General features: G+C 38.2%; 1 protein-coding gene across 8 annotated transcripts in view; it reads left to right on the top strand.

Annotated features, from left to right (window-relative positions):
• TCF12 (transcription factor 12) overlaps positions 1–15,644 on the top strand; it is a 173,963-nt gene that overhangs the window by 62,143 nt on the left and 96,176 nt on the right. For all 8 annotated transcript variants that reach the window (XM_080396637.1, XM_080396641.1, XM_080396640.1 and 5 more), the window contains exon 6: positions 1,604–1,706. In XM_080396637.1, the coding sequence (XP_080252763.1) occupies positions 1,604–1,706 (103 nt within the window). The remainder of the gene's footprint in view (positions 1–1,603; positions 1,707–15,644) is intronic.

The following is a 15,644-nucleotide window of genomic DNA, read 5'->3' as shown; positions in this document are numbered from 1 at the left end:
TCAGCATAAAAATAAACCACATGTGGTGACCTTAGCTAGGAGCCACTCCATTTCCTCGGCAGCTGCTGCTACATGCTGCTTGTCTGACAGACGGGGCTAGGTCATGGTTACCAGAGGACACCCTTGTGGTCATAACCAAGTTGTAAATGTCACTAAGACTGTTTCTGAATGCCTATCACATGTGTATCGCCGATTCTAAAGTAGATAAAGTCAGCCAAAGATTCATTTGGGAGTTGGGACTCCCAGAAGATTACTTTTAAAGCAGAATAGCAGCCAGAGTTGTGACACGCATCCATAAGCAGCGGTAGGGATCTGACAGTTATTTACCCCTCAGTTACTAGCCCTCTGGTAGAACTGACAGCATGCCTGCAAAGATAGTGAGGCCTGTTTCAGCCCCATTAATGCTGTCTTGAACGTGAGCCTGCAGTCTGAAAAAAAATGATAAATGTTCAGTGATTGATGATTTTATAGTCCCAGGGCACTTCGGATGGTTTCTGGTAGCTGTGAACAATTTCCACCCCCCCCCACCCCACCCCTTAATTAGGCCTGAGCTTTTGATTTCTCTCCACCAGACTTACAGAAGGAAATAAGAGGGAATTGTAAGATAAAGTTTACAAAGTGTTTTTCAAAACTTTGGCTACAAAGGAGGTGCAGTTTTGAGTGCCAGGTCTGTCATGTTTTGGTACAGAATGAGTGATTCAGTGCACATCTGATCAGTCTGAATGACAAATATCGTATTACCACCTTTATATGGAAAAGCTGAAGGTGTTCTGAAAGGTACAAAAGAGAATTTTAAGTAATTGGGTTAATCAAATAATATTGTGCATCCTAGGGCTTCTGTGTTTTCTGTCTCTCAATACCTTTGGTGAAAACTTTCAATAAGCCAGTGTTTCCTGGCTGGGTAAGGGTCATTTCAAGGCCTGCTAAGTTGGCTGTACTAATGCTAGAAAAGTGCAAAACCGTATTTTAGTTTGAGTGCTTGTTTGCAAATCGGATGCCAGAGTTGTTTGCTTAATCACCGTTTGGTAGTAAACCTTTTGTCAGCGAGCTGTGCTGTTCAGTAATGTGATAGTGTCAAAATGCCTGTTAATCTGTACATTAATAGCAGGCTGCAAGGGGAAATGGAATTTCTTCTTCTCATTTGCACTAACATTTTTTCCTAATGTCAGTGACTCTTCCTGTCCCTTTTACTGTGTTGTTATTAATGCAAACAGAAACCTTAAGGGGAAAAGAAAACCACAACGCAAAAAACAGTTGCAAGTTCTTCAGACGAATTTTACACTCTGTGGTTAGTGACTTAACACTAAGAGGATTAAAATATCAAAATATCTCACTATTATTCAACTTTTAGAAATATTGTCCATGAGGACACAGATTATTAAGAAATTATGTGGTTCCTTTTTGATGGGGGAGAAATAAAAGAAGGGAAGAAAGTAAAATGTGGGCAGGGAGTAATTTCTGTCAGATAGACCTGAAAGCCAACTTTTGTGATTAATGACCAATTGTAACTCTGCACATTTAATTAGGAAAGTGTCATTACACTCAATTAGCAGGGCTGCCAAATAATCTGTTTAATACTCTGGTCTTTTTTTTTTTTCTCTAGGGTTTTGCAGACAGTCCTCATTACAGTGATCACTTGAATGACAGTCGATTAGGGCCCCATGAAGGATTGTCCCCGACACCTTTCATGAACTCAAATCTGATGGGTAAGTAGGTAATTCTTTACGAGTATCCCCCCAAAGCCTCTTCGGTCAGAAAGAGACATTTTTCATTCCCTTGTCTAGGCCTGACATGTCAAGCATCTGGAAGTTGCTCTGTTTCTCATAGCAACACTGACTTTCCTATTGAAATTTTTTAATGTTGGGTGATTTCCTCATAAAGACTCTTGTCCAGGACTTTTGAGAAGAAGGAACCACCTAGATTTTCTCAATTTGATCTTGGGAACTGATACATTTTGTTTTAATTTTTACATTTCTCTTGTAAATTCTAAATTATTTTAAAGTGAATTTTCCTTAAGTTTTGCTGAGAAGACATCTACAGCAATTTTAAACTTGTGTATTAAAAAAAAAACACATTTTTTTTCTAATACTATCAGTTCCTGAACTACCTGACAATTTACTTCAGGCATTTCTTCAGATAATAATTTGAGGGCTTGCCTCTTAATTTTCTAATTTCTTTGATACTTGTGGTATTAGAAGTGTTGTCACTTCTAAGAAACAAATGCAAACTCTTGTTTTGCTGGGCAGATACTGTTGTTGTTTCCAGGCTTGCAGGTGTCCAGCATTTGCTGCTTTTGAAACTGGAAAAAAACCAAGCAAAATGTGTATTAGGTTGTGGGCTTAGGTATTGAAAGCTTTTTCTTTATTGTCTGCACTTTTGTGTTACCTAAAACACATTAATCTATTGATGGCATTGTTTGAAACTCCTCTCCCTGTTCCAGTTTGGAGCATTAAAATGTTGATTTCAGAATATTTATTGTTTGGCAATACATGGTCTCAGGAAAAAAATAAATTTTTTTTCTGTCTTAAAATTTGGGATGACTCTGTTCTGAATTTGTACATTTGACATTGTTTCACTTACATATTCTGTGTCTTGTAGACATGACCTATTTTGTGATCTCAGTATTGTCCTTTTAAGACACAGCCATGGTAATCTAAGTGGATTACCTAAATCCAAATCCTGGTGGTCTGCAATTTCTTTTGGAAATCTTTCTACTTTGCTCAGTCTTTGTTTACTACTTCAGTTTTCTCTGAAATGGAGGCAGACAAAGCACAGCTACTGCTGAAAACAGAATTTTGTTTAAACCTTCATATATGAACCTGAAAAAATGTAATACTAAAATGACTGTCCCTGTAGTGTTTGTTTACAGAGAGTACGAGTCAGCTGGTAAATGGTACTTGTATCTGAGGACAGTAAAGCGTGTAGTTTCCTTTAGTTATTTTGATAAAGCAGAATAGAGCTTCCTCCCAATACCATTGCAAGTATGTTCTCTCCTTTTGTAAATACAGGAGACTAAAAATGCAAGTTACTTCAATTGTTTCGTCAGTATTTTGATCAGTAGCACATACGGAATGGCTTTAGGCTTTGTAGCTGATACTGGCTGTATTTTACAGAAATACATGATGTTTTTTAAAAACTGGTATTACCAAAGGGAAACTACTTGCTCATGCTTTTATATTGAGTCATCCAATTTATATACAATATATGCCTTAAAATATATGAAGAAAATAATTGGTGCAACTGTATTTTCTTAGTTTTTCATTTTTATTGAAGAGATGTCTAGATGATTCTGTTAGACATAATAGAATTACTTTGTTAATACAGATTTGAGAAGAATCCTCTATTGAGATTGTTTTCTAAAGAATTAATTAATTGTAAGATGTACATGAGTCAGCCACTTACCCAAAGTAGCTGTGAACTGAAATAGTATTGTAATGCTTTATGGCTAACGGTTCTTAAGGATTTTATTTTGCTGAAGCAGTGGTACTTAATTTCCTTCTATATGCAGCAAAGAACTATAGAAGGCTTTCAGCATGTATAAGAAATGTACATCTCAAAACTTTAAAAGTATGCTTTTAAAAGTATTCCACCTGTGGTTTTTTGCTTGTCATAAGAAAAAATTGTTTTAATTTTACTTATGTTGTAGTATGGCATACAGCTTTGTATATCATACTTTTGCATCATGAATTTTTGCAGCTTATTTTAAGTTAGTGCTGGAAGTTTGGAGAGAGGAATGATAAAAGCTACATAAAAACATTGAGTAGTAGTTTTCTATCAGTACCACTATCTGTGCCTATGGTTTTTTGTTTGTTATTGAAAAGGAAAATGAGGTTTCTTCTTAAGTCATTAGACCAAAAAAAAAGTTACACATTTTTTTTAGATATCAAATTGTAGGCATGTCCCCATAAACAGAATGAAAACATTCATTTTATAAGTTTCTGTAGATGATATTTAATGCATTGATTGATCAGTCTGATCTTCAGGGGTTCAAAGGAGATGGAGGCTAAGAATATGAACTTGATGAGCTTATAGGAAAGATCTCACTAGGCTGATAGGAGCGATGGAGCATCTGGGGTTCCACGCTGAAGATCTAAGAGATGCATCCCTTCCCAGCATTTTATCGTGAGTGAAATACATCTCTGAAATAGTTAAAAAGTACTTAAAAAAATAAAAAAGAGCAACAATATATTGCACCATTGCTGTCAACACTTAAAAGCACCATTAAAAGAAAGAATTGTGTGTCAAGGGTATGTTGTTATTTTGTGTATTGTGCTCAGCCGTAAGCATATTTGCCTGAAGAGATAGTGGATTATAAAGTGCCACTGTCTTTCATGATGGAGCTCTCAAACATTTTAATGATGTTGTACGTTGCAAAAGAGAAAAATTTTGTCTAACAAGAGTTGATAATGATTCAATAATGAACAATTTGCCACAGAAAGATGCATTTCCATATTCATTTAGATATTTTTTTTGAAGTGTTTTGCAGAGGAAGTAAAGCTATTATGTTGGATTGGTTAGTGTTCTTCACTAATGAATTCCAGAATTATCCTGTTGATTTGTTAGTATAAAAAAAGACGGGCCGTTGCTTGTATTTTAAGTAAAACCACTGAATCCTCTTGGCACCAGCATAGTCTGTTGGTATCCATAGAGATATGTAGAAAATCAGGCTAAGATATATTGGTGGTATTGTAACTCCATTTAGACTTGATAATCTTTGCTTATTCAACACTTTCTGTTTTAATTACATTCTAGAAAACTATTCACAGGATATGAGATTCTTTTCTCTGTAATTATGCTGCTTTTTAGTGCTCTGCACTTGCAAGTAGAGGTCAGTTTTTGCTAGGACTCTTCAAGCATGTGGTATTGTGTCTTCTGTTGTGCTGTTCCCTGGACTTTGTTCTACTGAGCTTTTCCACTGCTGCTTACCAGGAAGAAAGCAAGCAGATCTTTCTTGAATATAGCTTAAAGGGGTTTTTGTTGGTCCATCTTGAAAATTTGAAGTGGGTGACTTAATTTATTTTCTGTGTCTGTCTTTCCACAAGAGGCACAAAGGATAAAGGCAAGGCTCTTGCGCTCAATGTTCATCATATGTGTACTGCCCAAGCTTATACATGATTAAAAGTAATTAAAAAAATTTAGTCAATAGTGAGTGAAAACATGGCGGTTGAACATAAGCTTGCCATGTTACAGTCGATCCCTGGAGTAGAGAGAGAGATATCATTCTTCCAAGTTTACTTTCAAGTATACTTCCTTATTTTCTCATTGTTTCTTTAACTAGTTGCTTTACAGTTTAATTGGGTTAAATCGTAGAGCTCTGAATGTTCCTGAGGTAGCCACAGGATTTGAAGACCTGTCAACCAAGGTAACTGGACACTGTCAGAATCAGAAACTCTGAATGTGTGGGAATGGAGGATTTTAGGTAATTTGCATCTTTTTAAGGGGGCTTGTAAGAAAGATGTGGACAGACTTTTTAGTAGAGGGGACAAGGGGTAATGGTTTTTAACTAAAAAAGGTGAGATTTAATTAGATATTGGGAAGAAATTCTTCACTGTGAGGGTGGTGAGGCACTGGCCCAGGCTGCCCAGAGCAGCTGTGGGTGCCCCATCCCTGGCAGTGCCCAAGGCCAGGCTGGATGGGGCTGGGGGCAGCCTGGGCTGGTTGGAGGGGTCCCTGCCAATGGCAGGGGAGGCGGGGGGGGTTGGAACTAGGTGATCTTTAAGGTCTCTTCCAACCCAAACATTTTGATGATTCCTGACCTCACCTGCTCAGTAACTCCAGTAGACCAACTGCAGTGTTGTGGTTACTGGTTTGTTTCACATCATCTGTTGATGTTGTAGCACTCACCTCTGTTAGTATCCTAGTGAGGTGGCAACTATGCTCCTTTTATGGCCATGATGTTTTCTTATGGCCAGCATTAAGAGTACAGGGGACCTGACAATGCAGGGAAGTCAGGACATACATCAGTCAGTATTTACAAGGGAGAGAGCAGACGCTTGTTAGAGAAGAGCTATAAATTATTTGAAGTGTTAATCAAAAGATAGTTTCTTGTACTCTATACTGTGAATATGAATGGTAAGCCTGATTCTTGCCCTGACTGAAAAAAATTGGTGAAAGCAGAGTAATACATTTTGGGTTTTTTTGCAGTGTGGCTTCCTTTAATGTTGGTAGTACTTGACGTGCTTCAATCACTTGGGTGGTTTGTCATCAGGCTTTGCAAGACAGGGTTTGCAAGTAGATTACATATATATATATATATATATACACATACCATTTATTTTACCCTCTGTTAGTGCTTAACTGTCTTGCACTGGTGTAGCAAGTGGTTAATAGGTATGTGCTGGGTAGAAACTGCCGTGTGAAGTCAAGGGCGTCAGGAACGGAGAGATGCTCGAAGCCAAATTCCATGAATTTTCAAAGGTAGCCTTTTGAGTTGCTGTGAAACTGAAGATTCATTTGGTGGATCAATCATAGAAGTAAGCGATCGATATCTGGATTAGGGTACCTTCTAATTTTAGAGTTACTGTTCACTTAATTGATTTAATTGTCTGATTGTGTGGGTTTGTAAGAATGGCTGTGCTTCTGCCAGTGCATCTTGCAAACTAGTGAAATTACTACGTAATTTTTGTTGTAGTATCTATTGTTTGACTAGTAAGTTAAGTACAACAGTTGGCTTGGATAGAGTGGTAAGAGTTTTTAAAGATGAACATTGGGGCATTTTTTGAAGCAACATGGTAAATAGCTGAAGCCTCTCTGTAAGCTTTCCAGTGTTGATATTGTTATCAAACAGGTGACGCAAGCCTTTTAAATCATAATTTGGGAAGGGTTATTCTTGGTAAAAGGAGAGGCTTTTGAACTTAAAAATACAATTTAAAAAAGGCATGCATCTGAATTATTTCTCAGTTAAGAATCTTAACTAATCTTCATGAAAACTGCTAGTTTTCTTCTTCAGTAGCCATTCAGTAAGAGTTTTCAAATCAAACAAGTAGAGCTTATTAAATGATCTTATGATGGTAAAGGCAATAGTAGGAAGTAAGCAAGGGTAAGTAGTTATGAATGTGGCAAATATTATGAATGATGCCATTATAGTTTTTACTAGGAATCTTGTTTTAATTACCTTTTAGGAAGGGAGAGGGCAGATGCAAGTAGTGAGTTGGCAGAGCTTGTATTTGTCCAAAATAATAGTCCTTACTAATTTAACACATGGAATAAAATAGGCATCACAATGGAAATGATCTCCAGGGACATAAGTAATTGCAAGATTGATCTGAAAGAACTTATATGCAGTTACATTGGTATTAACTTGGAGAATGGTGGGGGCAGAATATTTTGTATCTTTCAGAGAATTCATTAGGAAGACAGAGGAGAATGTTAAAAGAAGAAAATGACAAAATAGAGGTACAACAAAGATTATGACAAGTGCTTCAGTTTATCTCATTTTACAGGAGCAGGGCAGTAAGTTGAAGGAAAATTGTAAAAGGATAACTAATAAGCTTCCCATAGTGCATGATTGTGTCAAATATTATTGTAGGTTAAGACTTCAGAAAAACTTTTCTGAGCATAAAAGATGCAAGTCTGAATTATCCACAGTTATGATACTTAGGGGTACAGGTCTCCTCCTCTAAGACAGGGGTCCAGCACAATCCATACATTGTAAACTTCCCATGCTGGAAAAGTTCCTTGAAATTCACTTTACAGTAACTGGCATTATGCAGTTTCACAGCATTATGCTTGCATTTTATTGAATTGCTTATCGTTTTGATTATTAAAGCTAAAAAGATCGAGACACTGACTCATCTATATGTAATACATCATGGCTACTTTTCCCAAAGTGAGTGTTGAGATTCCTTCATCCCAGTGAAGTTTCATGTTTTGTTGTTTCAGGTAGGCTTATGTTTCTTTTTTAAAAAAATATTTTTTTCCAAATCATTGCATATAATAAATCTGGCAAATGGAAGACATACATTTGAATTTCCTTCTGAGAATGTTTGTTTTCCTTTTGGGGTGTGTTGCTGTGCTTAATTGCTAGATTGACACTGTTTATATAAAATATTATGGATTTGCTAAAATTCTGATGTGAAGTTTGTAGTATTTTGGGGTTTTAATGAAAATTTCAAACCCAGAGTAACGTGTTCAGTTAAATTTTAACGATTTCTTCCTCTTTTCCAGATAATTATGTGTATCACTTGCTTCATATACGCACACCTAAAATATCCGTAAATAAATGGAGGTCCTCTTTTTTTTTACTTGTTTTTATTTATTTTTGTTTTGTTTTAAATGCTAGCAATCCTTTTGTCCTGGGGTGTTTCTGCGTGTGGCTGTGTCCTGGCTGTGGTGTGGTGTATTGAGCAGAGGCAGGCTCTTCTCAGCGGTACCTATAAAACCTCAGGGCTGCCGGTCGGTAGGATGAAGCTTTCTAGAGTCATGATGTTTTGTGTCTGTTGGTACAGTTTCTGATATCTCCCCCCCCCCCCCCCCCAGGTATTACAATAAATAAATTCCACTCACACCAAAGAATTGCTCTCATCTGCTCTTCATTTTCCTTTTGTGAAAGCTAATGGGTTTCTGGGAAATTAAATTACACAGTCATTTAGTGAAAGCGCTAAGTGCAGGGCATTTTTACCCTTGGGTTTTTGCTCACAAGAGTGTGTGTTAAGCTTGGTTTTCCCTTCTGTTTACAGTAATATTTCAAATGGCTTTCCTAACGTTTCTTTAAATACAGTAATACCTCAAGGCTCGCTACAAATGCAGTGGGGGGGTGGGGTGGGGGGCTTGTGTCCTTTGTGTAACGTTATGCTGTAGCAGGTGTCTGCTTGTGCTCTCTCCCCCTTGAGACCTCCATCCTCTGGCTAGCCAGCAGCTGGCGGAGGGGCGCTGACAGCCCTCCTCAGGTGGTGCTCAGGTGCGGGTCTTCCAGGTAGGTGCGGGGCCGCAGCTGCCTGCTGGCAGGGGGCTTGCCGGGGTGAGGAGCGGGCAGCCTTCCCCTTGCCCTGTCGGCCATCCACCAGTATGCTGGAGCACTGAGGCAGCTCATCCGTAACGAGCCTGGGTAGCGTTGTACAAGTTTAGATGATTTTCATCATCTTGGAGTTGTTCTCAAACTTAGTCTGCAGCGCTGCAGTTCGAGGAAAGAAAAGTTTCCTTTCTGGCAAGTAAGAAAGTGAAGACATGTTTCCCTGAAAATCCGTCACGCTGTGTGATTGCACATTGTACAAGGAAGAGCTGCTAGTAACCTTCTCACTGGATGCTCCCAGTGCGCAGGTACCATCCCGTAAGTGGGGCTGGTGGCCCACAAGCAGGAGCGCTGCCCTGCGCTGCGCTAATGGGAGAACAAACAGGACCCAGTGTTCATCGTGTGGAGGAAGGTGAAAACTTGCCTGCTACAAAAAGGTCTCGCGCTTAAACCTGGAGTTTTTTGTCGTACTAAGTGCTTCTGAATTGCCGGTCCGGGGATTTAAATGTGCGAGTCTGCGGCTTTTGAATTTGGGAATATTTTACTTCTGATAAAATTTGTTCTGCAAAGCTTGTTTTTTGGTTAATGCACTCTGATATGTTTGAGCGTTGATTTATTCACAGTGTATTCTGCCTTTGAAAAAGGGCATAAATAGTTATCTGATGAAATTTTTAAGTCTTGCGCTTCCTCATTGTTATAACATGTCAGTTTAGCTGCTGTAGGGTATGTTTATCTGTTACAAGGCTCATCAGTGCATGAAATGCTGAAAGGGCATATTTCTCTCCTGTGGTTCCTGCCATCCCTGGGCACTTGTAGATGCGTTCCAGTGGATGGGATCAGCTGGGTGAAGCTGTAGGATTTTAAATTTCAGTCTGTCTGAAGGCGCCAAGCTTCTTTCCAGGGAGAAGGGAGGAGGAGGTGAATCTCTCCCATACTGGTGATGTAACTTCCCCATGAGGCAGTTGCTCAGGGATCTACATAATAACTATTATCCTGTTCAAATAGGAGACTGTAGAAAGCTCACTGGTGATTAAAAGATAATTTTGTAATTTTTCATGGCTTGTCTTTGTTTTGCAATAAAGATGTTTGCTTATCGCCAGGTGCATAAAAAATCATTTATTTAATCTCTATTTAATTCCATTATTTTTTTTTTCATTCTTGCGTGCATGTAACTGTAGCCTGTCAGTTGCTAGCAGTCCAGTTTTTAATAAATGCAGCAGCCTGTATCTAGTGATTAAATTCTGAACTGATCAACCAAAATATTCTAACTAGGCTGCTCGTGCCAAAACAAGTGGCTTTTGTGATTTGGGGCATTATAGTATTTGCATTAATATGATTTGAAGTTGTTAATAGTTTTCTTTAGAGATTGGGTTTTAGTGAGTCAAATGTGTGTTGCTGCTGGAAACCCGACTTTGTTTAGAAACACAGATACCTCAGGGGAAAGTAAACCAGATGACATTGAATGAGCAAGCCTATAAAAGATGTAGTTTTATTTTTTAGGTGCATGAAGGTGTTGGACCTCTAATACTATTGGTTTTGTGAGTTGCCTGAGTGGCCGCTACAGCTTCCCTGGAGTTTTAAGGTGTAGTGTGTAGGTGTGCAATACTTCAGATATATAGTGGATTAATGGAACAAGTATTGTCAAAAGAAAACAACAGTTTTTTTAAATTGAATTTGAAAATAAAGTCTGGACGCTTTCACTTCAGTCCAGTATTGCACCGAAGTTTTGTTTCTGAAAAGTAGGTGAAAGATTCTCATGCAACAGAAAAGTACCGAAGACTGGAGAATTGCGACTTGCTCTATTAAGCGATGGTAGTATCTTACTTTATTTGCAAGGCTTTCTTGGTTGCTGCCCTTTTTATGCTTTTCTGAAGGCTAACAGTACTGTGGCTTTCAGATGGGCGTTCAGCTTCTGTCACTAACGCATATATGTACGTTGGGAAGTCAGCTGAAAATTCTGAGGAGTTATTTCTTAGGCATCCGGATGGAGGGTCACTTTCAGAAACAGAAACATTGTTATCCTTATGTGTAGAAGTTTCGCCAGGGTGGCATTTGGTGGAGGGAGGGTGCTGTTTGGCTGTGTTTTTTTGGAAGACACTCACCGGGGTGTCGCGTCTGAAGATGAAATAAGAGAGAGTTGATAGGTCATTTTATGTGATGTGTTACGTACGGGATTAAAGAAACTGGCAGTATTTGGGATTACTGCTACTGATTCCTTTAAAGAAAGCAATTGCCTTAAGGTCAGTGATGAAATAAAAAAAGGTTCATTGAAATGGGAATGGGGAAGAAGCACAGTAGCTAATAGTGAAATAAGTTGAGGCTCATTTTATGGTTTTATCCTAAAACTGCTGAGGTCTGGCCGTGAGCCTTTGAGGTAGCTAGGAACCAAGCGCACCAAAATATGTAATGTGTAAATGTAGAATGTGTAAATTCAATTTGGGATTGCCCAGACCACATGCAAAATCAGTACTATTGTCACAATGTCTGTAACGAAATTTTAGTTTACTTGCCAGCGTGATAGGAACCTCTACAATAAGCCTGGCACTTTAGGCACGAATGCAACACAAATAAGGCATCTTGCAATTTCTTCCTCTTATACAATGGGACATAGAAAGCAGAAATCTTGAGACTAATGTGTGACTTGTTAGCAGTCTTGGAAGCTTCAGGGGTGATCCCTGGGGTCTGCACTGAGTACCTAAGTGCATCGCTATATCATAAATAAATTCATATCAAGTTTTAAAAAAAAAGTTCTGTAAGAAAGGAAAGAGTGTACTTATAGACTGTATCAGGGTACTGCAGTTTTAGGTACATTTTCTGCATCGTAGGAGCAAAGTGAAGTTTGCCTTACTATTTTGCTGTGATAAATAACACTTCCATTTCTGACCGGATTAATTTCTTTCTAATGACATTTATTTGTTTCACATACTGCTAGTTCATTACAAGCTGTCACCTCAGACTTAATGTATTTATATATTTATTTGGAATCTTGAGGTACTTCCCAACTTGAACTGCAGTCTGATTGACCTGCTTGAATAGAGATTTACAAAAATTAATTCCTTACAGTACCGTATTTCTTAAATATGCCTTACCTATTTTACAAGTTGCATGGCCTTGTGAAATGTAGTGAATCTTCTGACTGGGTCACCCTAACTTCAGGGGAGTCTACAGAAGGTCATATGTGTGTTGTACATATGGCATTTAGCACACCTTAATATTCTACTTATCAGTCAAAAAAGTTTGGTGTTTTGTTATATTTACAAGTTTTTTTTCTTTAAATTTAGAGGTGATTTTGTTTCCATGTAGATGTGTTGCATTATTATACAGCTTCAAGTTTGAAAGATACTGAAATTTGTACCGCTGTGCAAGATCAGCAACTGAGCTCTGACTTATTTTCCGGGATACAATTCTGTTTGTAGTTAGAGAAGTGTCATCCTTTCACCTGATGTGAATTAAATCTTTCTTCTCAATGACAGATGATGTGGTATTTTTTTTCAGCAACACTATGTTCTGTGGTGAAAGATCTTCTAATATATTTTGCCATTGCTGAAACAATTTTTCTTTACATCTTCTGGGATTGATATTTTTAAGCTTAAGATAAATGTCACTAACATTGCTGGTGTTTTAAATATTACTTTATAAATAACGAAGCTGAGAAATCAAAGTACCATTTTTTTCAGGTGTCTGAATCTATCCCTTTTCTGGGTACTTTGAGGTGAACTAAGAAAGCACAGTCTGAAGTCACTTGTTCATGCAATGCTCAGTTACCTTGCACCGCTATGTTGTTCTTGCCCAGTATGCTGGGGGTTTTGGAGGTTATTTTGTTTTGTTTGATTACTGTGAGTGGTGGGAGGAGGAGTGATGATTGGCTTGTCTTTCTGGTGCTTGGCTGCGTTTCCTTTAATTTTTTTGTTCGCTCCTTTTATTCATCAATGACAATTTATAAACAGTACATGTTTCACAATGATTTCAGCCTTGAGTGCCAAACAACTGTATGATTTTGTTCCTTTGTTTGACAGCTATCTGGCACTAAGCCCTGTGCACAATTACAATGAATATTTTTGTCCAGTATATGTGTATATTCCTTATTTAATTTATATTTTTGCTGTTACATTAGGAATGTATCTTCCTAGAAATGTAGTTCAAAAGGTACATGGTTTAAAAAAACCAAACAACTTCGTAAAGCTGTTGAATGAAATATAAACCTCTTTCTTTCTTCAGTATTTTTTTTGGGGGGGCGGGGCGGGGGGCAGGTGAAGGAAGAGGGGTCAGAAGAGGAATACTGCTGGGGTTTGTTGGTTCAGTGGCACAGTTGCAAACTATGAAAAGGAATATGGCTTGCTGCTGGCATAAGGAAAAAGCCTATGTGTTTCTCCGGTTGGTAACCATTTTATGTAGGATAGTTTGCATACGTATACACAATAAACAGCGGGCTGCCAGCAAGATATTTAGAACTGAGTAAGGGTAAAGAAGGATTTTTTTAAAATATAGAGGATTTTCTGTGTTGATTTCTCTCGTTTTACCTACATAGCAGAAAATGTGGAACACAAATGTCTTGATCTCCAGGCACTGGCTTTAGCTGGCTCTGTCGTGCTTGGTGGACACTGCAGTACGAAGGAGGCAAGCTTCCCTGCTGATCGTGTTCCTCCGAGTTTCTGTTTTGGGTGCCTCCCCCTCTTCCCTCAGCATAGATACAGCTTGGTCTCATAATAGAGACATAGTGCAAATGCCAGTAAACCAGTGTGAAATAAAACACCAAATTGAAAGGCAGTGATTCATCAGGAGAAAATGTTACCCAGGCCCTAGTAATTTTTTTCATTTTTTTAACCTGTGCTTTTAAGCATCATTATTCCCCTGATAATCAACCTCAACACTGCTATTGAACTGAATACTATGTTTTTAAAGTTGCCACTGCCCTTCTATCTGATCTCTGCTATTTTCTTGGTGATACATTTATGTTGCTTTCTTCTTTGTTAATGCAACACAAATAGTGTGTCATTGGTCCAGTTCGTTTCCTTCAAAAGTTGCTAAAAAATCAGAGGTAGAAAATAACGTAAACTTTAATTTCCACTAGAACTGGCAAGAGAATTATCTGTCCTCAAATCTATAGAGTATAATTTTACTGTAGTTTTACTGGGCGGTTAAACTTGTATTTTTGTCCCTTGAATGCACCCGTCTGGATCAGTCCACTGTTCCACCTGAGCATTTCCATCAGGCTCACACTCATCTGCACCCTGGGATTTTTCCTGTCTTTACCTGGCTTGTCTGTCTTCCTTGGTCTGTTGACTTTTTTTTTTTTTTGACTGTTTTAAGAAAGGCCGTTTTTTCTGGGTTTGTGCAGATGTGTTGCTCTTTGTAGGTATATTTTCTTTTTATTTCCTTCGACTTAAAGGTAAAGAAAATGAGTTTTGCATCTGATTACACTCTGTTGTTGCTTATAGCATGGTACTTAGTTGGCTGTAACACATGACCGTTGAAATTTGGAGCGTATCATTCTTCGCATTAGCTCTGGGGTTTTGTGGTTCTTTCTCTGTGCACCTGTTACTGGCCAGTGCTATTAGTGGGATACCATGGTAGAGGCGTCTTTATTCCAGTGTGGGTCTTTTTGCTTGTTTGTGAGACATTTGTACATTCAAAACTCCTATCTTCTAAGTGGCCTTTAAGTGCAGATCCTGACCAGGGGTGCTCTAGGGCACAGTATTGTCCTGCACAGGACAGATTACTCTGCACTCTATTTGGAAGATCAAACCTGTTTGTTCTCCTGTTGCGGTGGAGGTGTAGCAATGCATTCTCTAATTCTCCGTTAGAAGAGCTAGAAGTTATGGTGAATAGACAAGAGGATAATTAAAGCCATTATGGGAAAATATGTTTTAAAGTGGGAAAAATAATCATTTATTGATGGCCAACTTCTAAATAAGCCTGCAAGGCTATGTCTTGCTTACGTTGGAGGAAGGATTATGAGCCAGATGTTAAAACATCCTTTGTTTAGACTCTGAAGGAGTGAGGTTGGAATGCAAAATTAGTAAAATCTCGCTTGTTTCTATGTTAGGCCGAAAGCATAGGTTCAGACAAGCTGAAAGGGTCTTCATAGTTTTCCACTACAAGACGCAAATTCACATACACAATTTTTTAATAGCCAGTATTCTGTTATTTAAAACATGAACTTTTTTTTACTGAAGCTTGAGATGTGCATGGATGCTTTTCAGAATGCTTGATCCCTTATAGCATGTACCATGCTGCTCCAGGCAAGAATCTTTAGATGTCACAGTCATCTTGCCACACATGATGAATCACTTTGCCTAAAGATTTTCTGCCCACAAAGCCTCTGGGGTGGCTCTGTCTCCCTAAGGATGTTCTGTTCGACTAGCCATCTGAGCTTACTCTGCTGTGACCAGTTCAGAAAGTACTAAACCCAAAGTTTTTCACAGTTTATTTCTGCTTGTAAATAACAGAAGGGGTCATACCATATACATACATTGCAGAGAATGCTGCTGATCAGAATCAGAAATAAGGCACAAAAAGAACTAGTTGGGCTTTAAAAGGACAGTATCACTTTAAATGTGTTTTGTTTTGAGTGGGTTTTTTATTTAATTTTTTACAAGAGGCATGTCAGGTGTTTGTAAATGCAGAATAGCAGAATACAGTGTTTTCCTGCGTCTTTTTCATTTTTTTTTTTTTTTTTTAACTGCTAATAAAC

Source organism: Falco punctatus, assembly GCF_963210335.1.
Source record: "Falco punctatus genome assembly, chromosome: 7".
NCBI lineage: Eukaryota > Metazoa > Chordata > Aves > Falconiformes > Falconidae > Falco > Falco punctatus.
This window is presented reverse-complemented; position numbering and strand designations above follow the sequence as displayed.